Source organism: Chlorocebus sabaeus, chromosome 21, assembly GCF_047675955.1.
Source record: "Chlorocebus sabaeus isolate Y175 chromosome 21, mChlSab1.0.hap1, whole genome shotgun sequence".
Classification (NCBI taxonomy): Eukaryota; Metazoa; Chordata; class Mammalia; order Primates; family Cercopithecidae; genus Chlorocebus; species Chlorocebus sabaeus.
In genome coordinates, this window is record NC_132924.1 from 71247399 (window position 1) to 71275291 (window position 27893).

A 27893-nucleotide genomic window follows, 5' to 3' on the forward strand; every position below is an offset into this window, starting at 1 on the left:
TGTAAGCCACAGCGCCTGACCAACTTACATTTTTTGAAGAACTTGATTTCTGACTGCATTTCTTTTGATTAAAAACTTGAACAATATGGCCGGGCATGGTGGCTCATGCTTGTAATCCCAGCACTTTGGGAGTCCGAGGTGGGCGGATCACTTGATGTCAGGAGTTTGAGACCAGTCTGGCCAAACATGGTGAAACCCCATCTCTACTAAAAATACAAAATTCAGCCAGGTGTGGTGATGCATGCCTGTAATCCTAGCTACTCAGGAGGCTGAGGCAGGAGAACACAAATTGCTCAATTAAAAAAACGAGAAACAGAAAACCTCATGGAGCATAGTAAGAGACACAGGAGTCAGTTTAAAGTGGGTTCCATTGGCCAAATTTGGAACAATTTGAGCATCAAAATGAATAACAGGAATAGATTATATATCATATGAAATAAAAAGAAAATCCCCTGGTCCACATTTCATTTACTACTTCTACAGCTAGTGCTAGCACTTCTACTACTAATACCTAAATGAATGGGGTAAGGGAAAAGGGAAATTTTTTATTTACAGAAGAATGCTAACTAACAAATACAAAGAAATGTTAGAAATAGCAAAATAACCATTTTACCATCAGCATGACAAAAGTGTTTCATGCAAAATTCATTGATGTATGCCTAAGCTATTTTGTGAAAATTTGTTTGGCAATAGGATATTTATTCAAACTCAAAGACCCCAACTGATTTTTTGTTAAATACAAAGAGGAGTTTTTCTTTTGCACCACTTAACCAAGTGATCAAACACATCACCAGTGATGGAACAAAGTGACATCATGTGCCACAAGATGTTATGCTCTAAAAAGGACAAAGCATCACTGATGCAATATTCCTGTTAAGTATCTTTAACTTGGTTTTATTCATGAGAAAATAAATCAAACAAACTGAAGTTAAAGAGCATTTGTAAAACAGCTGACTTGGGTGACTCAGAATGTTAATGTCATAAAAGACAAAAATCAAAACATAAGGAATGTGACGAGTAGATGAATGCTTGTTATATTACTTTTCTATGGAATGAAATTTTTCAGAAGAAAATGTTGGGATATACATGTGTTATTCTAAAACTTCTTATTTCTTTGTTGTTCCAAGGGCCACTCATTTAAATTATTTTGTTTTTAAATTATTATTTGTTACATTTGAATTTGCATAAACCCTTATTTTGATGAAGATATTGGACTTAAAATAAAGACATTTTAACCTGAGATATTTGAGTACTTTTGATTTGTACAGATTTCAAGTACTTTAATTTTTTTTTTCTTTTTTTTTTTGAGACAGAGTCTTGCTCTGTCGCCCAGGCTGGAGTGCAGTGGTGTAATCTCAGCTCACTGCAAGCTCCGCCTCCTGGGTTCACACCATTCTCCTGCCTCAGCCTCCCGAGTAGCTGGGACTACAGGTGCCTGCCACCACGCCCAGCTAATTTTTTGTATTCTTTTAGTAGAGAGAGGGTTTCACCGTGTTAGCCAGGATAGTCTTGATCTCCTGACCTCGTGATCTGCCTGCCTTTGCCTCCCAAAGTGCTGGGATTATAGGCGTGAGCCACTGTGCCCGGCCCTTTCAAGTACTTTAATTTTTATGTTGATTTCATGATTCTGTATACTTGTAAAAAAATGTTTTTGTTTTATGTGCCTTAATAGTCGTTAGATTTATTTCTGTATATTTTATGTCTAGATTGTTATCGTGGGAATGGCAAAAATTATATGGGCAACTTATCCCAAACAAGATCTGGACTAACATGTTCAATGTGGAACAAGAACATGGAAGACTTACACCGGTGTGTAAATTTCTTCCTTTCAAATATATAGAATGTAGTGATACCAACAAATTGTATACTTAGATATGTACATTGCTATTTCTTTCTATTCTTTTATATATCATGGTAAACTAATAAAAACATTAGATTGGTTTTGCTTTACAACTCATCATAACATTGTTTCTCTATGTAGCAAACTTTTAAATATACAATTCAAGTTAGTAGATATTTATTGAGCATTTAGTGTGTGTTCTGTACTGTAATTGCTATCATGGGGAACATCAACAAAAAGTGGATAATATTTTAGTTCCAACCTCTAAGGAGGATACAGTCACACTGACAAAATAATTACATAATTTAATAAGACAGTGTATAATTAAGTGGCAAATTTTGTGTTTGAAATAGTGTATTTTATGGGATTATTGTTTTCATATTTAATAATTGATAGTAGTTTATGACAAATCAATGAATAATTACTCATATATAATTTAAATATCTAAAATACTAAACCTTAACTATTAAAAATGTGTAATGACAGGTTTCCTTATGAACTTTGATACATAAAATTTTCCAATAATTATAGGAACGTATATGTAATTGAAAAAAATCTACAAATTTTAGAGAATTACAGATTTTTACCATAGATATACTCATAGACAGAGAAGGTAGCATCTATTCAGCCCTAGCAATAGTGCTAGTGTTTACAAAATTGTGAAAGCAGTATGACACATAATTGTGACCTAAAGCAGATTTTTCATAAACATCCCAGAGTATATGCACTAGAGTAAAAGAAAAAACAAGTTACAGTCATTTGATCGAGTGTCTATAACATGGCTGCTTTACCTGAGTTATGCCATTTGACCACCACAATCCTATAGGAAAGATTCCTATGTGTGGATAGGAATTTAAGGGCTCAGAGAGATGGAGTGACTTTGCTTCAGTCTTTTAAGTTCCTTATTCTCTTCCAAAATGTACTCAATAGGGGATTATATTGTTTCAATTAATTTACTTCACACAAAAAGGGTAGTTCTAAAATAATGCTGTCCAATATAAAGATAATGCAACTCACAAATGTAAGCGACATATGTTCTGTTAAATTCCTAGTAGCCACTTTTAAAGAGGTAAAAATAAACAGGCAAAGTTAATTTCAATATATTTTATTTAATTCAATGTATCTACAGTTTTTCATTTCAATATGTATTTAATACAAAATAATTAAAAATATCTTTTACATTATATTCTCATGCTGCATATTCAGAATCTGGTGTCTGTTTACACTTACAGCACCTGTCAATTTGGACTGGATCAATTTCTCGCTAGCCATATGTGGCCAATGGCTACTATATCGACACTGTAGTTCTAGGACTTCAAAGAGCAGCCGAGTTCTGTCCTTTTAGATCTCCCACTCTAGTGTGGGATGCAAGCAAACGGGAAATACCATATGAACACTATGAAAGATAGCATATTTTATGCTATGGGAATGCGAAGAAGTGCCTATTCGGACATAAGTGGTCAGGAAGGCTTCTTAAAGGAAGGGAAATTGACTGGGATGTACATGATGAGTAAGAATCGGGCGAGGGAAGTAGAGGAGGAAGAGGACATTAGACACAAGAAATTGCATGTGCAAAGGCCAAAGCATTAGGTTATTTGAATATAGGAAAAAATTGTGGTTAGACGGAAAGAATGTAACTTGGTCAATGTCCACAGAGAAGGAATTCACAAAGTGAATTTTTTACCTGTTTATTTTTACCTCTTTACAACACCATATAGAGAGTCTTGTAAGCTCAGTTAAGAAATGTAAATTTTATCCTGAAGATTAAAAGGATTTATTAAATAATTTTAAATAAGAATTGGCATGATTAAAATAAATGCTAATTTCAGCACTGCTATTTTTTAAAGCATTTTTAGAAACATGCAGTGGTGGGTGGGGCAGATTGCTCTTACGGACTTGTGAGATATAATTGTTCTCATCTTCTTTCAAAAATGTTGCCTTCAGTGATTTTACATTAGAAGCTTGAAATTTTCATGGTAGAAGTATTTACATGACAGAAATCAGCAACAGCTACCAATAAGGACTCCTCATCTTCATCCTCAACATACACATACCTCAAAGTACTAGTGGGTAAACTTTTACCAGCATGCCACTGAAAATATGGGATATATTTATTTAGAAACTATCAATGGGTCCCTAATAATACTTAATTCATCTAGTTTAGGTTTGACTTTTGGAAACAATTTGTAGGAAATTGATCAAGGATTAAGTCACATGGTACCATTTTGGCTTAAGGACAAACTTTGTAAGTAGGAGATAGAGCATGGCGGTTTTGAGCACTGACTCTTAAAACAGCTGTGGGTTCAAACCCCAGCTCTAGTGTTTGCAAGCCATGTGACATTACACCAATTAGTTGTCCTCTCCAGATTTCAATTTCCACAAATGTAATATGGTATAACCTTAAACACTGTCTCATAAGATTGGTCTAAGGTTATATCTATAAAGAACCTACAACACAATCTGACATGTAATAAGTACTATATGTGTTTACTATTATTCTTGGTCCGGAAAAATGAACCTTGTTCTGGAAATATAGTCCAAGTTTCCATGTTCAAGCTTTTTAAAGTTTTATTTAAAATGATACATTAATTATATTCAAGCATGGTAGCAATTAATAACTGGAAACAAATTCAGTAAGATGCATAGTTTTAATGACTTTTATGAGCAGTCAGAGTGACCATGTAGAATTGACTTCATTCATGTTATTGAGGTAAATGTAAATATTGATGCTACATGAATGAAAATGGCCGTATAAAATAATTTACAGTAAATTTACAATCTTTGCTTTTCTTTTGTAATAAAGATGTAAATTAGAAATAAAATATTGCTCAGTTATCTGTCAGAAAATAATATTTTATAACCATATTACCCGTATAATTTAGAATTTTAATTATTTAATTAACACATTAATTTCAGTATATCTTCTTATACTCTGTCATAGTGGTATTGCTAGTGATGCTTCATTTGTATCTAAAATGTAAAAAAATACTTGTATAATAGCTTGTATTTTTATGTACTTTATAGTTTTAATCTTTGCCATCTGCTTGCTTTAGACAATGTTTCTCTTATTTCTATGCACAGAAGTATTGTTACCATGCCACTGGGATTCTCAAATAGAGGCAAAATCACAAAATCTAATATGCCAATTATGGAGCCCTCTTTCAGATTTCCAAGTTAGAGAGTCTGCTTCTAAAGTGTAGGAACAGCAGCAGCAACAAAACAAACCTCAAACAAAATAGCTAAAATTCATCCCAAGTAGAAGGTTATGCTGTATCTACAGTGAAAGTAATGTGCTGAGATTGTATCTTTTTGTAATATTTTGTGTCTCTTGGATGGAATGAGCATCTTGTGATGTGCAAGGCCTGTTGTTTCCGCAGTCATATCTTCTGGGAACCAGATGCAAGTAAGTTGAATGAGAATTACTGCCGAAATCCAGATGATGATGCTCATGGACCCTGGTGCTACACGGGAAATCCACTCATTCCTTGGGATTATTGCCCTATTTCTCGTTGTAAGTACAGTTAGGGATTGGCGTCTTATGAAATATTTTAAATATACTACATTTCATCTAAAAGTTGTAAATAATATAGGCGGTCGGGCATTTATTCCCAAATGAGGAAGCTCTCCAGAGAGCAACACTCACAAATGCACACAACACACACGCAGACACACCACATGGTCTCTTTCTCTCTCTCCATCTCTCTTATAGATAAGAAGAAATTTAACATTTTAAAGGAGATTCTCTTCCCTCAGAAGATTTCCATTTGGATTCCAAAAGCATTAATTGCCACAGTTCTAATATGACTGGGCTAGAAATAGCTCCCCAGTCCCCAACACCAATACTACCTGTTCGACTTCTGAATATAGCAGAGCTCTCAGCAAAGTTCTCAGCCCACTAAAAGAGCCATGAGCAGATCTGAACTAGTGGTACTTCTATTTCCTTCTCAGTTCTTTAACTTAAGACTAAAGAAGAGCCTGGAGTTTTCCACCCAGTTACCTGATTCCCAGATGACTTTGTTAAAAGGATATTAGTGCATAGAGTAAAAGTTATATAAAAAACATGTAATACCTGTTTGACATAGTTCATATAAAATACATGTCTGGTATAATTCATGTTAAAAAGTCCCTAGATATCAATAAGAAAAAGATGTGAGAACTCAGGAGAAAAAAGTAGAAAATAAGTCTTCAAGAATATAGCTAATAAATAAATGAAAAGACATTAAAATGTATTAATAGGAAAAAAAATTTTAAGACATGAGAAGTCACTTCTACCTGTCAGGTTAGCAAATAAAATGATTGTAAATATCCAGTATTAGTGAGGACCTGGGTAATCAGGTTGTCTCAATTCTGTGCTACTTAGAGTGTGAATTCAAAATCCTGCTTGGAAGTCAGGTTGATAAAATGTATCAAAAGCAGTAATAATGTTGACATAGTCAGGATTTTTGCGCCTCTGCACACCGACATTTTGGGCTAGATGCTGTTCTGTGCATTGTAGCATGTTTAGTAGTATTCCTGGACTCTATCCACTAGATGCCAGTAGCATGACACCTGCCCCAAGTTGTGACAATCAAAACTATCTCAAGTCATTGCCAATGTTCCCTGGAGGGCAAAATCATTTCCACCGGTAACCAGTGATATAAAGTAATATGTATTGGCATGGAAGTATGTCTTAAATATGTTATTGAGTGAAAAGTCCTTTTTATAAAGCTGTGCCAGTAGAAAGAGACCATTTTACTATACTATGTATCTGTAACTCTATGTTTACCATAAACATCCTTTACCACAATGTTAAACCACCTTCTCTTTAGAAAGGAAATACTTTTATAGTTCGATAAGAACTTTGTTTTAAGAATGTTTTTCTTGTGAGACCAGCCAGTAGTAGCAAGTACCTTGAGAACAGCAGCAAAATTGTCTACTCTAAAAAGAGAGATTAAATTGAAGAAATAATACGTTGCTTTTAAAAAATGAAATACAAACACAAGTCTATGTTTTTCTAGAATTTCTGTCAAATTAAAGTGATAAATTTCACCTTAAATGGAAATAACAGTCGTGTTTTATGAAATTCTAGCGTTAAAGGCAAACTTTTAAAATATGATGTTAATCAAGTCTACCTATAATTAAGACTTGGAGCTGCTCCATCTATTTTTAATAGGTTGGGAAATTCTCTATAAGAATAAGTAACTGAATATATTATATGCTTGCAAATAAATGGCATTTCTAATAAGTTTATTTTCATATTATCAGCCATGATCATAGCCTTTCAGATTAATTTGTTTTCCTAATGTTCTTCACTTTTCCCATATTAAGGTTGACACAGCCCCAATGTTAATACTAAAAGAAACACACCTATCTTTTCAGAGAATGCCATACAAAAATATTTAAAAATTATTAAAAGATTATTATTTTTCTAAGTACTAGTTTTATAGCAATATGTTTTTTGTTCAGTCTCTATGTTTGAGACTAATGGAGGCTCATAAAATAGACAATGGTGTAGGAAGAAGGAAAAAGGTAATTATCTGCCTTCTAAAACAGGTTATTTTGCTTCCTCTACAGATTTCCAGACTTTTTAAAGACCACAGCAGCTCTATCTAGCACACATGCATGGTTAACAGTGAAATGTCCTGTAGAATCTCAAGGCACTGTGATTTGGTTTATAATCACAAACCAAGGGAGCCAGGACTCTAATAATTTACAAGTTTTCAAAAAATTTTTTCAACTAATATTTTTAAACTAAAAGTAATGTGCTGTTGAAAGATTTGAGGGGGTTACTAGTATTTGATTAAATGCTATTGCAGATAAATCATTTTATTTCAATGTATACCACACATTAATTTCAATAAAGATTTTTACACTGTCATTTTTCTAACTAATATTTATAGCCAGGATTTATTTACATTTTCTCCCTGGTGAAAGGGTAATAATATTTATCTTTAGAAGATTTGAGTTCTTATTATTTATATAACTGCAGAGACTGTATAAATCATTTTCACACTGTAAAATTCTCTTACAAAATATGTAAAGGTTTTTATTCTTTTTTTAACATGCTTACAAAATAATATTTTACATATTTTTAAGTTTATCAAATATGCAAACATAAAAATGAAGAGATGCCTATATGATGAGTATACAAAGACACAGTTGGTATACTATTTTAGAAAAATCTTAATTAACTACCAAGAGCATAGTGGTTAAGAACTTCAGTCCACATTTCCTAAGAATGACAGACCCATCACTTTTAAGTATCTTGGGCAAGTTACTAAACCCACTTAGGACTCATATTTGTATTTGCAATATTTTATAATAAAAGTACCTATTATATGGGGCTATTGTTAACAGTGTCTGTTGCATAGTAAACAAAGCCTTAACTTCCATCTCCGTTTTTATTTATTCATTCATTATTGTTAATTGAGCTGCTGTTGTGTACAAAGCCATATTTAACAGACTACATTTATAAAAATACAAACGTTGCTTCTTAATTTCAAATAGTTCATAATATAGAAAGGAGACATTTATGTAAACAATTACAAAGCAATATAATTGGCCGGGCGCGGTGGCTCACGCCTGTAATCCCAGCACTTTGGGAGGCCGAGGCGGGCGGATCACAAGGTCAGGAGATCGAGACCATGGTGAAACCCCGTCTCTACTAAAAAATAGAAAAAATTAGCCGGGCGCAGTGGCGGGCGCCTGTAGTCCCAGCTACTCGGAAGGCTGAGGCAGGAGAATGGCGTGAACCCGGGAGGCGGAGCTTGCAGTGAGCCGAGATTGCGCCACTGCACTCCAGCCTGGGCGACAGAGCGAGACTCCGTCTCAAAAAAAAAAAAAAAAAAAAAAAAAAAAAAAAAAAAAAAAGCAATATAATCATGTAATATGTATATATTGACAATATATAAAATGAGAATGTGAACATAGATTTCTTCACAGAGAAATACATGATGTATGTAAACTTTTGAAATTGAGTTAAAACTTTAAGAAGAGTGGAAGAAAGTTTTCTTTATGTTTTCAGAAAAAGTTCATGTTTGGTTCTGAGGCCATACAAACACACACACACACACACACACACACACACACACACACACACACCCCTACTCTTCCATAGGTAAAACCTTTATCATTGACGTGTTTTCTCTCTTCAAATTTAAATTGAACCAATAAAAAATAAGTATTGTATCACGTATATTTTTTAGACATGAGTCTGAACGTAGTGTGGTATAGATAGTGTAGTATAGATAGTGGTGAAAGTAAAGGAAGAAAAGTGAGAATAGAATTTGGTAGTGAAATGGAAAAGGCCTAGAAAGTAGTTTTTCAAGTTTTACTCCAGGTATGCAACAGAAGAACCTAGGATGCTTGCTAAAAATGAAAAGTCCAGCTACCAACCCAGAATCCCCAGAAATTTAATTTTAAAAGGTATTTCAGTTTATGCTAAAGTGTGAGAAATATTGGATTAGAGAAAGGAAAACATGTACATTACTCTTAATTATTAAAATCCCAAATTTATAGTATCTACAATTTTTTTTTTTTTTTTTTTTTTTTTTTTTTTTTTTTTGAGACAGAGTCTTACACTGTCACCCAGGCTGGAATGCAGTGGCACGATCTCGGTTCACTGCAACCTCCACCTCCTAGATTTAAGCGATTCTCCTGCCTCAGCCTCCCAAGGAGCTGGAATTACAGGTGCCTGCCACCACACCTGGCTGATTTTTTGTATTTTTAGTAGATTCAGGGTTTCATTATGTTGGCCAAACTGGTCTTGATCCATCTGCCTCAGCCTCCCAAAGTGTTGGGATCACAGGCGTGAGCCACCGCGCAAGGCCATATCTACAAATTTTTACAACTAAATATATTGTAAGATACAATAGTTAACTAAGCACTTTGTTGACCTATTAGCTTAATGCTTACAAATAAGAGACTTAATATACAAGTAAAGATAGAACAGTCTTTCTCATCACAAAATAAGAAATAAATATCTACTTATTTAACATTTTCAAGTATTTGACTTACGTGGAAAACCAATATCCTTGATGTTTTTGTTACCATAGTCGGCCTCAATCTTAACTCATACTTAAGAACTAAAACATTGTCCTCAGCTGACTGACAAACCCTCCTCTAGGATAAGCTACAGGGAAAGAGAAATGATGAATTTTGTATGTTCACCATTAACCTATTCATTTAAAATATCTAGATCTGGAAAATGAGCAGAAATAAGTATGTATTAATTCTCACAACTATCATCATAAATAACAATCACATTGGTGTCTATTACAAAGGAACCCATATGCATTATTGGTTTGTTGCTGGCTTATTTGAGCTCAGGGCATTTCCAGGGATTAACAACCATCTGGGTGTAAACACTGCCTAACTGAACTCTATGCCATCAATTCTGAATAGTCAGACATTAAGCTCCAGGAAATGTCTTGTGTCTCATTCATTACAGCATAAGTATTTCCAAATCCTCATATCTTCCAAGCCTTTATCTTATTTGTGGCAATTAAGCCCCAGTAGAGATGAAAAAGTAGTAAGCTACAGGTTTTAATTAGAATTAAGTTGTAGTTTTCAGTGTTCTCTTTTTTCCATATTTTTTTACTAGCATCTGGAAAAAACAACCCTTGAAATATTCAATTAACAAAGCATAATTATATGGTGTTACTCCTCTTTTTCCACTAGTGACATTGATTTCTATCTTCTAGAATCCTTGCAGAGATTTATGAAGTTTGTGTAGTTGCAATTATCCTTAACCATATAAAACTAAAAGTTTTCAGAAAAAAATTAAATGATTCAAATTACAGAAGCAAAATGGCCTATCAATATGAAGAGTCCAAGTAGACGATAATGAACATGAGTGCTATTCAATGGAATGTTCATTGTGTAGGATGTTGGACATCCTGGTGGATCGAGGCAGCTCCTTGATGATGGCAATGTAATTCAAATGGCCAGTGATCATTAAAACACACACCTGAGAGCCTCCACAGTCATAAAATAGGGCTCTGCTCATATCACCTAGTACCAGAGGGCATATACGTACAATATTATCCAGTAAAAATGATGCATAATTACTCAAAACAGTTTACGTTTCATCTCTGAATAAAATGTCAAGAATTTTAGTAAATTGGCCAGATATGGTGGCTCATGCCTATAATCCTACCACTCTGGGAGGCTGAGGCAGGTGGATCATTTGAGGTCAGGGGTTTGGGACCAGCCTGGCCAATATGGTGAAATCCCATCTCATTCAAAATACAAAAAGTAGCTGGGTGTGGTAGTGTGTGCCTGTGGTCCCAGCTACTTGGGAGACTGAGTCAGGAGAATTGCTTGAACCTGAGAAGGGAAGGTTGCAGTGAGCTGAGATAGCGCCACTGGACTCCAGCCTGGGTGAGAGAATGAGACTCTGTCTCAAAAAAAAAAAAAAAAAAACAAAAAAAAAAAAACAAAAAAGAATTTTAGTAAATTATTGAATTCATTGATACTTGGATTTTAATATATATTTGGTTTTATATAACAGATGTATGCATGTATGAATTATGTATTTATCTACACATTTATTTTTACAGGTGAAGGTGATACCACACCTACAATAGTCAATTTAGACCGTAAGTAATCTTTCACAATGTGAAGTATATTCTGAGTCTCTCTCTGAGTGTCAGAAATGTTATTATTTCTTTCAAAGAAAATTATCTATATTAGCTTTCATTATAAAAAGTTAATCTATTTATTTTTACTTTTTAAAATATATTTTTCTATGCGTAGATGTAAAGGAGTTTCAAAGGCAACTGCATGCTGAATATGAAAATTCAATTCTCTTTCAAAAAATCTATAAGATGGCATATGTGATTTTGAAAAGAGTGTTTATATTTATTTCTAATTTGGGGCACAATGTATATAATGGACCACCTCTATATATACCATGCTTTAATAAAATTGGGATGCTGAAATCAGGAAGAATGAAACCCGAAAGTTGGAAAGTTATTCAGTGCCTCTAATATTTGTAAACTTCTCTGCAGGCCCTACAGTCCAGTGGGCACGAGATGACACAATCTGAGATATTCAGTTAATCCTCAGTTTAAGAATCTGTTGGCGGCCACTTGTATTTTATTTTCACATAGCTCTTGAGCTGAAGGAAGTTACTCAAGTGTTTTTGATTTAAAATACCACCTGCTGTGCCCCAGGCTCAGGAAGCAAATGGAAATCTATTCTAGACCATGGGCAGAAGTAGAGCGGATAAGACGAGGAGCACAGGGGAGGGTCAGGAAAACATTTACTCCAATGAATTTTGTATTATGTCTTTGGACATAAGGATTTGAATATAATAATTATATCATTTGGATATGATTTCAATAAATCAAATGTCGGTAAGACATATCGAATAAATCTACAATCTAACTGTACAAATTCAGAAGTAATATCCAAGTAAAGCTTGGTTTTGTTTTTTTCACTGAAGCTATTGATTTCTACTGACCTTTAGAAATAATCGTTGTAAATAACTTTGGTTTATTTTATGTTGAAGGTGGTGAGGGATTAGATCTGAGGAGCTTGGTGTTAGTGGATTGTGAGCAAAGACACTGTCACTATCATGGCAATCCTGTCTGCTTTGAGTTGATTTGTTTTTCTGAGTTACTCAGCTTCTTAGATGAGGATGGCATGTGTTAAGGGCTTAATATAATGCTGTGGTCATATAAAACTACTCTTTCTCCAAATTGTTCTTTGGACACAATAAGAATAGTTACATTTATCTAATTATCATTGCATTTAAGAAAACTAAGAGGCACTGATTATTTCAAATTCCTATTTTAAAATGTTGTGTTTGGTCCTGTTTTAGATCCTGTAATATCTTGCGCCAAAACGAAACAACTGCGAGTTGTAAATGGGATTCCAACACGAACAAATGTAGGATGGATGGTTAGTTTGAGATACAGGTAATTATTAATAGATGCAAATCATGCATATCCAGAATATGTGCAAGAGTCATATTCCCCAAAATATGGACACGTGGTCGTGAAGGTTGTAGCCTCTACGGGGCACCTGGGTGAGGCAGTAAAAGAGGAGCCTGATCACATTCTGCTTGCCAAACTGTAAGCCCCGGACTGCAATCTGTGCCTCCAGAGGTAGTGCCTTTTTAAATCTTCACAAAGGTCCCATATGTGTTGGCATTGTCCCTGATTCCAAGGGACACTTTGGTTCTGATTAAGCAAAATATTATTGAAGCCCTATTATTACCATAGTCATTATTATACTTGTTATTAAATTTCCAATCTAGGATATTATGGGTTTATTTTCTAATATGTTTATGCATCATCATGTCAAAACATTTATTTTTGTTTTTAATTTCTGACTTTTTCCTTGTCAATCAAAAGAAAAGTGGCGATTTTAAATTCTAGAGCATTTTATCATTACAAAAAGGCCAACAGTTAAATAGTCGTGATATTACAATAATCAGTGGGGATACAAAATTCTTGATATATCTATTTCTCAATGCTCTTAAGAATCAATGATATGTTCTACATAAAATCACTTTGCAAATCATATTGTTAGAGAAAATTAAGCTTAATAATTATGTCATAAAAATTAAGATTGAAAATATTAGTTAACTTAAAATCTGATCTTGGAACTTTCATATACTACATATATTATTCTGTATGTTAATCGGAATGCTAAAATATTTATGTTTTGGCTATCTCTATCAGAACCTTGCCATGCAACACACCCCAAGGTACATCTGAATTTGAACACATTGTCTCTTGTTTTCTAGATACCTCAAATTTCTTCCTCCAAGCCTTTATTCTGTTGTTCCTACAGCACATTGTGGCTTTCTTCCTCCATGTTTTATGCCTGAAAATTCTTTCTCCTTCTTCAAATTTCGACCTAAATATCCTCTCTTTTAGAATACCCTCCTGTTCCCTCACCCCTAGCCTCCTAGAGTAGAGAAAAAGAAAGTATGTGTGTTACTATTATTAAGTCACAGTGACATTAGAATAGAGACAACTTGAAACGTAAGTCCTTTTATGAATAAACCAATTATTGGAAAGCAAGAGTTTATATCATTTGATATATGTGACTTTAGATGACCATAATGTTGTAGGAGATGGCCTGAAGTTATTTTTTAGTATACCCTTTTCTCAAGGAATGGCTCATCAGATTTTACAAATATTTATGCCAATAATTGTCGTATAGCTGTCCTAGGTGTGTAGTACTAAAACAGAATTGTGAAACTAACCAGAATATTAAAGCTGAGTGTGCAGTATGAGGATTCAGTAAAGACTTTAGAATTCTGTTGGAGTGTTTAATTTTCTTAATTATAGAAAATATTTCAAGAGGCCAAGTGTGGTGGCTCACAGCTATAATCCCAGCAGTTTGGGAGGCTGAGGCAGGTGTATCATTTGAGGTCAGGAGTTCGAGACAAGCCTGGACAACATGGTAAAACCCCATCTATACTAAAAATACAAAAATTAGCCAGGCATGGTGGCGGTGGCACACGCCTGTAATCCCAGCTACTGAGTGAGACTCTGTCAAAAAGGAAAAAAAAAAAAAAAGGAAGGAAGGAAAGAAGGAGAAATCTTTAAATAATCCACATTTGAGTTAATTGGTGATTTTTTGCTTTCCTTATAACCCCAGAGGATAAAAGAAGACATACATTAATACTTCTAAATTATTTTTTCTAGTAAGAGAATTCACAAGGATACAGCTTTGGTCATCTCCATTTTTGGAGAAGCAGGTGAAGCTATTTTTCCATCAGATTAGAGTACTGTAAATTTTTAGTTTTTTTCCTTTTTAAATCCAAGTTCTTAGCAACAACAGCTGCTTAGTTATTCTTCCCAAACTCATACCGAGAAGGATAGAAATTAAAAGTCAATATATATTCTTATCCTCCTGTGTGGTAAAGGCCATAAATAACTGTGGTCTCAGTCTGGGAATCTTCTAGTATTACCCTCTGAAGCACTGAACATCTGTACTCTTTGGAAATGTAAATTGTGAAAAGTTGTACTTTTTCCATGTCTCTGCCAAAAAAGAATGGATTTACAGATTTTGGATATCATCAAATAAATGTACTAGTACTCATCATACTCTACAAATATTTTACAATTTCCTAAATAATTTGCCTCACAAAGTTGTTTTACTTTAGAGATGAAATATTATATTCCTGATCTTATACTGGAGAAAGTAATTTATTCAGATTCGGTTATATTTTAAGTTAATATATCAAAACTACATAATGGTAGTAGAAGAAGGAAATAGTGCACAAATAAAATTGCTACCACTGGATGGTTTTCAGGGTTCAAATAGGAGCTCAACTTTGCATTTTTAATAAGCAAACACTGAATTTAAAATAGGTTCACAGTTTTAAAAAATTATAATTATTCTATGTTTGTAGTACATACTTTCCTCACAAGGATAGATGCACATACACACGAATGTGTACGTTCGGGATGGCTATTGATGTGTAATAACTGAGTTCTTTAGGCTACACAAAAGTAAAATTGATTTTATAAATTTGTAGTCACATTATGAAAAAAAAGTTCTAATGCTACAATCACCAAATATCACCCTTCAGATAAAAGAACTTCTCATTTTATTCCAATTGGATTAATTTATATATTTTCTTCTGCAGTGCATTTATTTTTAACAAATGGAGCCACAGGCTTTGCATTAATTGGCAGTCACTCTTTCTGCACAGATGTTACGTGTTTCTCTTTCCTCTTTTTCACAGAAATAAACATATCTGCGGAGGATCATTGATAAAGGAAAGTTGGGTTCTTACTGCGCGACAGTGTTTCCCTTCTCGGTAAAGTGTTTTTAAAACTAGTATTATTTTGAGCCTTTAAAATTTATATGTCTTCCACTTTGCTCTTAAGGTTATAATATGTATTCATTTTACAGAGATTCACCAGTGGGGTGAACAAATTATTTTATTTTTAGAATTTGGCTTACAAAACTTACTTTGACTTCACTGATATTTACAAGACACTACTTCAATTCACCTCTTTTCACAATTAGCATTACTCTCAGTTGGGGAAAAATTTTGCTAGAATTATGTAAATATTTTATATCCCAACTTTCTACTTGTACCCTGTATTTCTGGATATAATTCTTTTTTTTTTTTCTAAATTATCAATAGGCTTTTTCCAATCCTCACTGCTTCTTTCTCCTGTAGAGTCAGCTTCAGGATCATCCTGGGCATAATTTTCAATGAAAATTGGCCTAAGGAAAAGATAAAGAGGCAGCATTCGTAAACTTCCTTTCTGCTTCTCAGCAAGGTCACTTTGATTTTGTTTGCAGAAAAACTTCAACACCTGTTACCAAACCAAATATATACATAGCTGATATAAACAAAACAAAATTTGCAGAAAAAATTGTAATTCATGTAAAGTGCTTTACCTGAGCATTTTTCACAAGTGACTTACTCTAGCAAGCATAAGCAAGTTTCTAAAAAGTCATTTAGAATCTCAGCAACTTAAAAGCCTCTTTCTGCTTACGTATGTTTGTAGTATTCAGAATCTCCCATAACAAATGTGTTGCTCTTTATTATACTATGAATCAAATTTTAAATTTAGGTTATGTGCCTTAATAGTCTAAAATAACAATAGATAGGAATAATACTACAGAATTTGGAATTACTGTGTTTTACATTTAAAGTTTTTTCCTTCAAAACAGAGACTTGAAAGATTATGAAGCTTGGCTTGGAATTCATGATGTCCATGGAAGAGGAGATGAGAAACGCAAACAGGTTCTCAATGTTTCCCAGCTGGTATATGGCCCTGAAGGATCAGATCTGGTTTTAATGAAGCTTGCCAGGTTAGTTACTTGAGAAGATTTTGTATTTTTCACCTGGACTAGAATTGTTGGAGCATTTTCTTCAGCTGTGTGGCAGTTGTTTCTCTCTCATGCAGATACATTATAAACATATGTCACATGCTATATATATGTATATATGTGTGCCTATGGGTCTTTCTGTGTGTATAGAGAGAGAGGTATTCACAAAACTGTAAAAAATGAATAACTAACATTGGGCCAACAGTCTGATCAGTCTGTTTTAAAATAGAAACTTAGCAGTTATTTGATAACTTTTTAATGTAAAATAATTCTTTTTAAAAATAGCATTGACCATTTATTCTTAAATATTGGCAAATACATGACTCATTTCTTTACTACCTGTTCCAAATTTCATCAATACATTTGGACATTTCCACTTCTTTTTTTTTAATAAAGAAACAGGACTTCTCTGTAAATGCCATATTAAACATGAACACTACATTTAATATGTTAATTTTGTGTTGAATCCAGTTGAGAGTATTTACCATTTTATTTTCTGTTTTCAGGCCTGCTGTCCTGGATGATTTTGTTAGTACAATTGATTTACCTAATTATGGATGCACAATTCCTGAAAAGACCAGTTGCAGTGTTTATGGCTGGGGCTACACTGGATGTAAGCTAGTTTTCAAAAGATCAGGCCATATTTATTTTATTTTTGTTTCTTACTTTTCTCACCTTATTGTATGTTTTTTTGCATCAATCCAGTGATCAACTATGACGGTCTATTACGAGTGGCACATCTCTATATAATGGGAAATGAGAAATGCAGCCAGCATCACCGAGGGAAGGTGACTCTGAATGAGTCTGAAATATGTGCTGGGGCTGAGAAGATTGGATCAGGACCGTGTGAGGTAAAAAGGAAGTTCTTTCATAAGGAGGATGTGATTAATAGCTTAGTGTTTCATGGGGGTTTTTTTGTTTATTTTTCTCAAATCAAAAATGTTGTATACCAACCTGTTCTAGGAGAGAGGAATTGGGAAAATTAACTCTGTAATATTCTGCATTTCTTTAACTAAACAGTGAGATAATCAATGTTTTATTAGCAGCAAACTATGATGACATTTGTCACTCAAAAATCAATAAGCGTGTAGCGCCGGACCTCCAAGGCAGAGCTATTCAAATGAGAAGTGTCCAAATCAGTTAAATCAATAGTTTGCATTTTTCTGATGTTTTTCTAAATGTATCTCATCTTCCCAAATTATCTCAAAATGAGCTCCATGAGTTATATCATTTAGAGATGCCTGGCTTTAAACTTTAAAATCTCTTTTTGGGTAAGCTGGTCTCTCTTTTGCTCTCTCGCTCTGTGTATGTGTTTAAACATTCTGTTTTAAAAAGCCCAAAGGTCAAAGTTTGTGACTTTATGAGCTTGGACATTTCATTTGTTAGGCAACTGTTATTTCGGCTTGGCAATGTTCCTATCCCTATTATACATAGACAAGCTGTTAAGCTGTTAGTTTAATTAGCTTTTGAATGTGAGAGACATATTCTCCAAGCTTCAGGGCTGTGGGATTGTGGAATGCTGTGTGTGGCAAAGGATGAAATGAGTTCAATGATAGTGAAATGTCCTTTGATATATAGGAAAATGCATGCTGTAAGTATGGAACATAAATATATATTGAAATGCAAGTGCTATACACCTTGCTCTGAGATTTTATTTCTGAAAAGAAGAGAAAATGTTTACTGTTTACTAAGTTAGTTTTTATAACTGCTTAAAAATGATATGGTTAGAAACAGATTACATCTGGTATAACTCCCAATCCTTTGGGTATATACCCAGTAATGGGATTATGCACATGTACCCTAGAACTTAAAGTATAATAATTAAAAAAAATAAAAATTAAAAAAAAAAGAAACAGATTACATGTTTATAAACAGTTTCAAATTTGTTGCCTTTCTAGTAAATCATGAACAATGAAACCGTTGTTCATTACAACAGGGGAAAATTTACTAGGAGAAAGAAATGACTATACTTTAAAAAGAAAAAGCAATAAGCATCCCGGAAACACAGAAGTTTCTAAGTAGACCCAACCTTACAGATCATCTAATTATTGTCATTATCAAAACCAATTTGACAACTGCTTTTGAAGAATAGCCTTTAATCTGGATTATCAACTATATATTCTTCATTTCCCTTCTTCAGCTTGATTTATTCATCTCTGTCTACTATATGTGTTGTTTTTAACCTTATTGATAAGACTTGACCTCAAATAGATTCTGCTACTTCTAAAAAATGTATTTATCCTCCAGAATGTTTTAAAAAATATATACGTCACTGGCATTTAAATCAAGGCAATTTAATCACTGAAATAAATTTGAAGGACATACCTCCCAAATGTTTGTATAATAGCAGTAACATCATATTTAGTGAAAGTTTCCAGAGTAAATTACTTTGAGGAGTTTGTGTCAGTAATCACTAGTGCATTTGTTTAAAAATCAGTTTTCTTGGACAGGCACAGTGGCTCACATCTGTAATCCCAGCACTTTGGGAGGTCGAGGCAGGTGGATCACGAGGTCAGGAGATCGATACCATCCTGGCTAAAACAGTGAAACCCCATCTCTACTAAAAAAAAAAAAAAAAGAAAAGAAAAGGAAAAATACAAAAAATTAGCCAGGCATGGTGGCGGGTGCCTGTAGTCCCACCTACTTGGGAGATTGAGGCAGAAGAACGGCATGAACCCAGGAGGCGGAGCTTGCAGTGAGCCGGGATCGCACCACTGTACTCCAGCCTGGGTGACAGAGCGAGATTCTGCCTCAGAAAAAAAAAAAAAAAAAAAAGAAATCAGTTTTCTTTCCTCAGCTGGCATAGTTTATGCAAAGTCTCTTGGAATAAACTATTTGTCTTTACTGTTTAGTATTCTGCTTTCCCCCTAACTTGGTTTTCCCCATCATAGAATGCCAGTGTCTCTCTTCTTTCCCATTTGAATCACAGAAGTTAATTTTGCAGTGGTTTCCCCCGTCGCTGTTGGGGGAAAATTAAGGTAGCTCCAAACACTCTTCTGCATATAAGGATACCAAAAGCCAGCCATTGCGTTCTTAGGAGGCTTCATGGTTCATGAAAGTGGCGCAGCACAGTTGTACTGGTTATATGTAACAATAAGTGCATTGTTTATTTATATTGGCTTCTGATATATTTTTATATATTTATATGAATAAATAAAACCATAGATGAATATATGAATGCATATATATATAACATAAATAAAGCTATCTGTTAATCTTCCATCTATCTCTATCTGACAATGCAACGGGCTTACCATATAAGAAATGCCATGAAATCACAGGATATCCTACAGAAAGGAGGGTATAAAATATAAATATAACTATGTTAACTACTAATACCAGCAGTAAGTGGAGGAATACTCCTTGCTTGGAAAAGCAGTTTCAATTAACAGAATTATTTTATTGACTACAAGTTTTTTATTTAACTTGTTAAAATCATCTGGGGCAGGATTGGGTGAGGCAAATAAAAAAAGGTTTAGAAATAAGATAAAATATAATGCAGTTTAATTATTAAAGTTATATGATTACAAGTTATTTTTTTACTTGTATTTTTGCACATGTTCCAAATTTTCTATACTGAACATAAGAAGATTAAAATAAATATAAAATCTACCTTATTAAATAGGTACCAATGGTTATATGTTAGTCTGCATCCAACAAAGGCAGAGCACACTTAAAAGATGATTGACTATTTTGGAAAAGGCAAGTCATTTTAGGAGAATACTACACATAATAGAACACTTTAAACTTGGTATTATCTCAGTCTTGGCTAATTCAGTAGAAAGTCAACAAATGGTCTAGTACACTAATTTTTATATCTTCATATTTCAGTTGCAGATATTCTCTTTTTCTGTATATATCTCTGAGATGCAAATCTATATACGATAGTGTTAATGAACTATTTTTTAAATTCTTAATAATACTTTGTTTTTGTATGTCTTACTCCTAGGGGGATTATGGTGGCCCACTTGTTTGTGAGCAACATAAAATGAGAATGGTTCTTGGTGTCATTGTTCCCGGCCGTGGATGCGCCATTCCAAATCGTCCTGGTATTTTTGTCCGAGTAGCATATTATGCAAAATGGATACACAAAATTATTTTAACGTATAAGGTACCACAGTCATAGCTGAAGTAAGTGTGTCTGAAGCACCCACCAATACAACTGTCTTTTACATGAAGATTTCAGAGAATGTGGAATTAAAAATATCACTTACAACAATCCTAAGACAACTACTGGAGAGTCATGTTTGTTAAAATTCTCATTAATGTTTATGGGTGTTTTCTGTTGTTTTGTTTGTCAGTGTTATTTTGTCAATGTTGAAGTGAATTAAGGTACATGCAAGTGTAGTAACATATCTCCTGAAGATACTTGAATGGATTAAAAAAACACACAGGTATAATTGCTGGATAAAGATTTCGTGGGAAAAAAATCAATTAATCTCTCTAAGCTGCTTTCTGAGGTTGGTTTCTTAATAATGAGTAAACCATAAATTAAATGTTATTTTAACCTCACCGAAACAATTTATACCTTGTGTCCTTAAATTGTAGCCCTATATTAAATTATATTACATTTCATATGCTATATGTTATAGTTCATTCATTTCTCTTCACCATGTATCCTGCAATACTGGTACACAAACACACTTTTTACAAAACCACATACCCATGTACACATGCCTAGGTACACATGTACATGCACTACAGTTTAAATTATGATGTACCTAATGTAACCTCTAAATATTTTAGAAGTATGTACCTATAGTTTTACCTCAAAAAAATAGAAATCTCTAAAGACCAGTAGAAATATTAAAAAATGATGCAAAATCAAAATGAGTGGCTAATTCTCCATACGTAATCTGCAGATGATCTTCTTTGGTTGACATTTTACATGTGGCCATCACCCCGGGTTAAATAACACCTAATCTAGGTGTTTACATGTATTCAATATCCTAGTTTGTTTTATGTAGTTTCTAATTCTTAAAGGAAAGAGGGTAATAATTCTATTTGTGTAATTTGTTTCCTCCAAACTTAAGGCCACTTATTTACACAAGATATTTGTATGTCTGCTTTCCTAAAGCATTTCTTCAGTGCTCAGATCAGTGTCTAATTGAAGAAGATTAAAACTGCTTTGGTCATTAAAAACGTATTTAAATAGGTTAATTCTAAGACTTGCTGCTGTGATTGACTTCTAGCTCACTGCCTTTAAATTTTAAAAACTTTAAGAGGAAAATTTTCATGTCTCCAAAGTTTTATAAATACCCTTCATCAAGTCATGCATTAAAGTATATATTAGAGAAAAAAATAAAAACACTTTTCTCAACCTGGAAGATTTTAGCCTAATAAAATTTTTTTGAAGTAAAAGAAAACTTGTAAAAGGAAAGAAACTAGTTTGTCTAAACTCTGTATTCATTTTTTTTTTTTTTGAAGTACAGTGGAATCTGTTGAATCAGATATTTTATCAAGATATCATTATTTTTTCTTATTTCATTTTACAAAGATCACTCCCAATGCCATATGTAATAGACATTTAAATTCCGTGTTCTGTATAACAGCCAAATGATCATATTTATCATTGTATTTGTCATGTTTAGCTAAAAATCATGTATTGTTGAGAAATAGAATAACAAAAAGTAATAGGATAGGCTTTGAATTTTTGCAAAAAAATCTTCCTGTACAAAACATCTTTAAAAATAATTTTTTGAGTGGTGTGAATCCAGTATTCCCATTTCTCTGACTTAGTTTTCTTGAGTGATTTTTATCAAGGCTAAGTCCCCAAATGATTCCCTAACAGCTCTTTAGAATACCGTTTAATCTGGACTAAAATGGTTTTAAGTTTATGGAGAGTTTAGTCCACAGAACTAACTGGACTTCTGGCGGCAAGTCCAGAAATGCTTATACAAAATTTTTTTTCATAATAAGATATGTGCTGGTATCAAGGAATTTAAAGTGGAAGCAAAAAGACATCCAACTAGTTACTAGTCTCCATCATCTTATCTGATTGTATTTCTCTTTTCCTTATATAATACACCATTTTCGTAAGAACACCTAGAAATTTCAAGAGTATATTGCCAAAATATAAAGTATATTTCATAGTTTCTTCTGGCTGAACCAGTGAAATTTTATTGTTGCATATTAATGATATTTTTTAAACTTTTATTAAAATTGTCATACTTTTAAATACTCACATTTTAAAAATACTTCTTTTATGACTCTTCCTCTAAATTTCCTGCAAATACAGATAAAGATTAGCTAGATACAAGATGCAGCTAAGTATTTAGACATTTTGAGCCCAGTATTTTTCATTATATTAAAGACTAAAAACAATACCACCAATAAATCATCAAACAAACTGTACAAAATAATTCTGTCTTTGGGAGGCTCCTTTTGTGATAGAGGGACATGGGTGGAATTGACAATGAAAGTTAGATGAACAAGGTCCATGTTATTTTAGGTAGTAGAACAGGGTAGAGTCATGTCATTATTTGCGGGCGGAAGATACTATTTACCACGTGTTCTTTGCTGAATAAATTATTAAACATTTTTAAAAATCCAATTATCCACTTTATTTTGTGTCATTGACAAAAGGATCTTTTAAATCAGAGGTTTCAATGTGATTTTTGGTTTGGCTGTTTGAATAATGGTTATGTACTGTTATAATTGTAGACATTTTCTCATGTCTACCAGGAATTGAAGTGTAAAACTAAAATATTTTTCATAATGCCTCTGCCGTGCGGAAGGAATGATAATCCTTTTGTATACTTCTTTAATTTTATTGTAAAATGTGTAATGACTTTTACCTATATGCTGTGGGCAGGTCCTCAGTAAAATCTATTGAGTCAATTTCTAGTATAACAGGCTTTTGCTTGCTATCTAAGTGTTTCAAATTATGGGAAGTGTGAGACACTGGAAGGCAAGAAAATTAACAATAATGGCATGTGATAGCAAAATTGTATTTCACTTATTCCTGTGAATATTTCTTGTTGGTACCAATGGTACTGTACAAAGTGAATGTTATAGCCACAACATTCTCTTGAAAAGAACACTGTCAAGAAGTGGGAAATTGCTGTCAGGCATTTCGTTGTTGGTTTTAAACTTTTTTAAAAAGAAATACTGGTTTTGCAAGATAGAGATCATGAGGTAAAGAATTTTAATAAGCTCTTATACTAAAAAGCCTTAAATCGATTTACTGAGATTCAAAACATACTATTATAATCAATTATATCCCATATATGTAGGCAAACTCATTTAAAAAATAAAATTAATTTTGGTAAAAGTACATAGTGTTTGTTTTTAAAATACATAATTTTAAAATAAATCACTTGTCATGATAAAGTCCAAAAAGAAGTTATCTTTCAATATTCAACTAAGTTTGAAGCTAAGAATTTACTAATAGAAAAAAAGTTAAAATGTTTTGGACCATATATATCTTGACAGTGTAACTTTTAAGTAGGCTCATTTCCATTTGCACAGAAGGTTTCTGTCTTTAGGAAACTGAAAATGAAATACTGTGGATGTTATGACTGTTTGTCTTCTATGTAAATAGGAAATTAATAAGCTGCCTATTGAGTGGTATAGCTGTATGCTTACCCAAAAAAGGGAACACTGTGGTTATGACTTGTATTATAAACTTTCTGTAGTTAATAAAGTTGTTATTTTTATAACCATGATTATATATTATTATTAATAAAATATTTTATCAAAATGCTCATTTTCTCTGTTATAATTATTTACATGTACATATTTGTATCTGTCTTATGGCTTAAATGCAGAAAATAGCAACAACGACTTCACTGACAAAAATTACATATACGTTCTTGCAAAAAATATAACTTGTCTATAGAACTAAGACAAAAAGTATTATTTTATTCCAACTAATATTCATAACAATATAGATGGTCTTCAGTAAACCATTAATCTCTGCACTTTAGTTTCTCCTACTGTAAAATGTAACTACTTATGCATTCTTCATATTTGCTGGAATGGTGCTATATTGTTATTTGCCAAGATATACAAAATATTCCCATGAATTGTCACCTAATTTCCTGTCTCATGCCACTATATAATACAAAGGTGATTTTAAATTATTTAATGAATCACTTTGGGTATCTCTTTAAAGTGTGCATTCAGTTAAGAATAAATAAGAATCCAATGGATTCATTTAATTCAAATTGGAAGAACTAGTCATCAATGATCTACGCAAAGAGAGCTCTATAACACCACTAATTATTTCAAATTGTATTTTACTGCCTTTTTCCCTCAAAAGGTTGCTGTACTAATTTATTCTGGCATAGATAGTGATCTCAAGTGATTATTAATGTATCTAATTCTATAGCCCATATTAAGATATCTAATATTTTAAGTGATTATGATTAAAGCAGAACATATACTTATCCACTTATGGTGACAGTAAGAATATTTCAAATATATTAACTGTTGACTTCTCTAGATTTTGACCTTTTTTTCTCTCTTTTCTAGAATTCCATTCCATTCTAAACTTACATTCTGCTATTTTAATAGAATAGTCCAGCAAAGCTTCTTTAAGAGATATTTGAACAGGGTCCTCAGTAAAAGTTAAGGAGTGAGCTGTTTAGATACCTGGGGTCTCATAAATAATACTTAGAAAATATTTTTCTTGGTTTCTTATTTATTTACTCTTATAAATTGTGATGCTCTAAACAGTTACCATTTGTCAATGTCCTGAATAGAACTCTGTGTTTTAGTCCCAGAGTTCTATTGCCGTTCTATTTTATTATTCTCCTACACAGGCACCATCTTTAACCTATACAATAGTAGAGATGGTGTTTCACCATCTTGGCCAGGCTGGTCTTGAACTCCTGACCTTGTGATCTACCCACCTCAGCCTCCCAAAGTGCTGAGATTACAGGCTTTCTATATCACTTTCAACAAATTACAAGCCTCTCATGTATAATTCACATTAGAAGTTTTATTCTTGGCACTCTATATTTTTCTTTTGTCCCTTATATTTACAAATATCTCGATTGCATGTGTTATTTTTAAAAGCCGAGAATTAAAAGATAAAAGGAATACTTCTAGTAATTGGTGAAGAGTTTACAGTATTATGAAGAATATATTATTGCCTAAAGCACAGCTAAGCATGACAGAAAAATACCTGGCAATGGAAAGAAACTTACTTTTATTTTATATAATTCAAAAGAAGTATGGGATCATAGGTTATATGTTTGTTTATGGATTTTGAAAGTAAATAATGACATCAAAAACCACCAACGAAAACAAAAATCTTATCAATCTGACATATAATCTAACACCAAACCAACCTCAGACCCTCATCCTCTCAAATACTCCTTAACACTCATTATTTTAATCATTTTTGAACATGTGTTCATATTTAAACTTCATGTCTGTGTTCAAACAGTCCCTAAGAATATCATACTGTTCTTCAACACTTAAAAACCTTTATATGTCACCGAGTATCCTATGTGATTCCATCCTCAACATCCCTATCCAAAAAATCATCATTTCCTCAGCCTGCTACAGTGGCTGCTTATGCTTTATTTTATTTTTTAATATATATTTTTTAATGTTTTATTATTTCATTATTTTTTCCACAAGTTATTGGGGTACAGGTGGTATTTGGTTAAATGAGCAAGTTCTTTAGTGGTAATGTGCAAAATTTTGGTGCACTCATCACCTGAGCAGTATACACTGCACCATATTTGTAGTCTTTTATCCCTCGCCACTCCCCACTCTTCCCCCCAAGTCCCCAAAGTCCATTGCATCGTTCTTATGCTTGTGTGTCCTCATAGCTTAACGTCCACATATTGATGAGAACATATGATGTTTGGTTTTCCATTCCTGGGCTACTTCACTTAGAATAATAGTCTCCAATCTCACCCAGGTCACTGCAAATGCTGTTAATTCATTCCTTTTTATGGCTGTGTAGAATTCCATCTCATATATATATCATCATATATATGTATACATGATATAAATGTATACTCTATATATATGTATAGTATTCCATCTATATACATACACACACCACAGCTTCTTTATCTTCTTGTTGATTGATGGGCATTTGGGTTGGTTCCACAATTTGACAATTGTGAATTGTGGATGCTTTCTTTTTGTTTGTTACAATAGTGTGTGTATGGCAGAATTAGATTAGTTTTGTTTTATTCTGCTTTCTTTCTTTTTTTTTTTTCGAAACGGAGTCTCACTCTATTGCCCAGACTAGAGTGCAGTGGCATGATCTCGGCTCACTGCAACCTCCGCCTCCCAGGTTCAGGCAATTCCTTGCCTCAGCCACCGAGTAGCTGGAATTACAGGCACGTGCCACCATGCCCGGCTAATTTTCGCATTTTTAGTAGAGACGGTGTTTCACCATCTTGACCAGGCTGGTCTTGAACTCCTGACCTTGTGATCTACCCACCTTGGCCTCCCAAAGTGCTGAGATTACAGGCCTGAGCCACGATGCCCAGCTATTCTGCTTTGCTTTCAATGTGCAATCACATCCAGTGAGTTTGAGCTCCTTGAAGACATTTAGCATTGTCACATTAGTAATATTTGTACACTATTTTGTACAGTGCTTCACATATGGTATCCAATATATATTTTATAATTATTAATATTCTATAATTCACCCTCTTCTTGAAGCCTTATCAGTGTTAACAAGACGTTTGGGATTTTTGTGAAACTTGTGCAACTCTCAATGTGGATTAAGAATTTTAAGATTTTCTATTTAGTTGCATTATTTAGATTTGAATTAGTAAGTGGGGCTATTTTAAAAGTTTATTGTATGTATACAACAGACAATGCAGCTGGAAAAGAGAAATTATCAACTTTAGAGAGTTTATACATTTACATTTGCAATGTGGTTATTAAAAATAGAAATAAAAAATGAATTTTAGTTTGCTTATGGATAAATATATTATTTTATCAAACTAATAGAGTTTAGATTATGCTAGTGAACACTTTTTTCCCATCTGGGAAAAGATTCTTCTATGAAAGGCTGATGTCATAACATTTGAGGATGAAGTTAAAGGATAAATTATTGCAAAAATATCCTGAGTCCATAATAGTCCACTCATTACATACGTGCCAAATATATCCAATCTGTTGTGCATTGAGTAGTTTCACGGTATTTAAGGAACAAAAGGTTTTCATTTGATGAGTTTTCTTAACTGAGAAAAATCAACATGGGTAGCATGTTGCAAGGAAATGACGTGGACCAAAGGCAGATGGATTTTCGTATTAATTATTTTTCATGTATTTTTAAAGC

The 27893-nt window shown here is 33.2% G+C and overlaps 1 protein-coding gene across 3 annotated transcripts in view; it reads left to right on the top strand.

Annotated features, from left to right (window-relative positions):
• The window catches only part of HGF (hepatocyte growth factor), a 73494-nt gene extending 49178 nt beyond the window's left edge, over nucleotides 1-24316 (top strand). For all 3 annotated transcript variants that reach the window (XM_073009177.1, XM_073009176.1, XM_007982354.3), the window contains exons 11-19: nucleotides 1707-1809; nucleotides 5218-5351; nucleotides 11380-11418; nucleotides 12645-12741; nucleotides 15531-15605; nucleotides 16475-16615; nucleotides 17140-17246; nucleotides 17339-17484; nucleotides 20583-24316. In XM_073009177.1, the coding sequence (XP_072865278.1) occupies nucleotides 1707-1809; nucleotides 5218-5351; nucleotides 11380-11418; nucleotides 12645-12741; nucleotides 15531-15605; nucleotides 16475-16615; nucleotides 17140-17246; nucleotides 17339-17484; nucleotides 20583-20759 (1019 nt within the window). In that variant the 3' untranslated portion in view covers nucleotides 20760-24316. The remainder of the gene's footprint in view (nucleotides 1-1706; nucleotides 1810-5217; nucleotides 5352-11379; nucleotides 11419-12644; nucleotides 12742-15530; nucleotides 15606-16474; nucleotides 16616-17139; nucleotides 17247-17338; nucleotides 17485-20582) is intronic.
• The last annotated feature ends 3577 nt before the right edge of the window (nucleotides 24317-27893 follow it).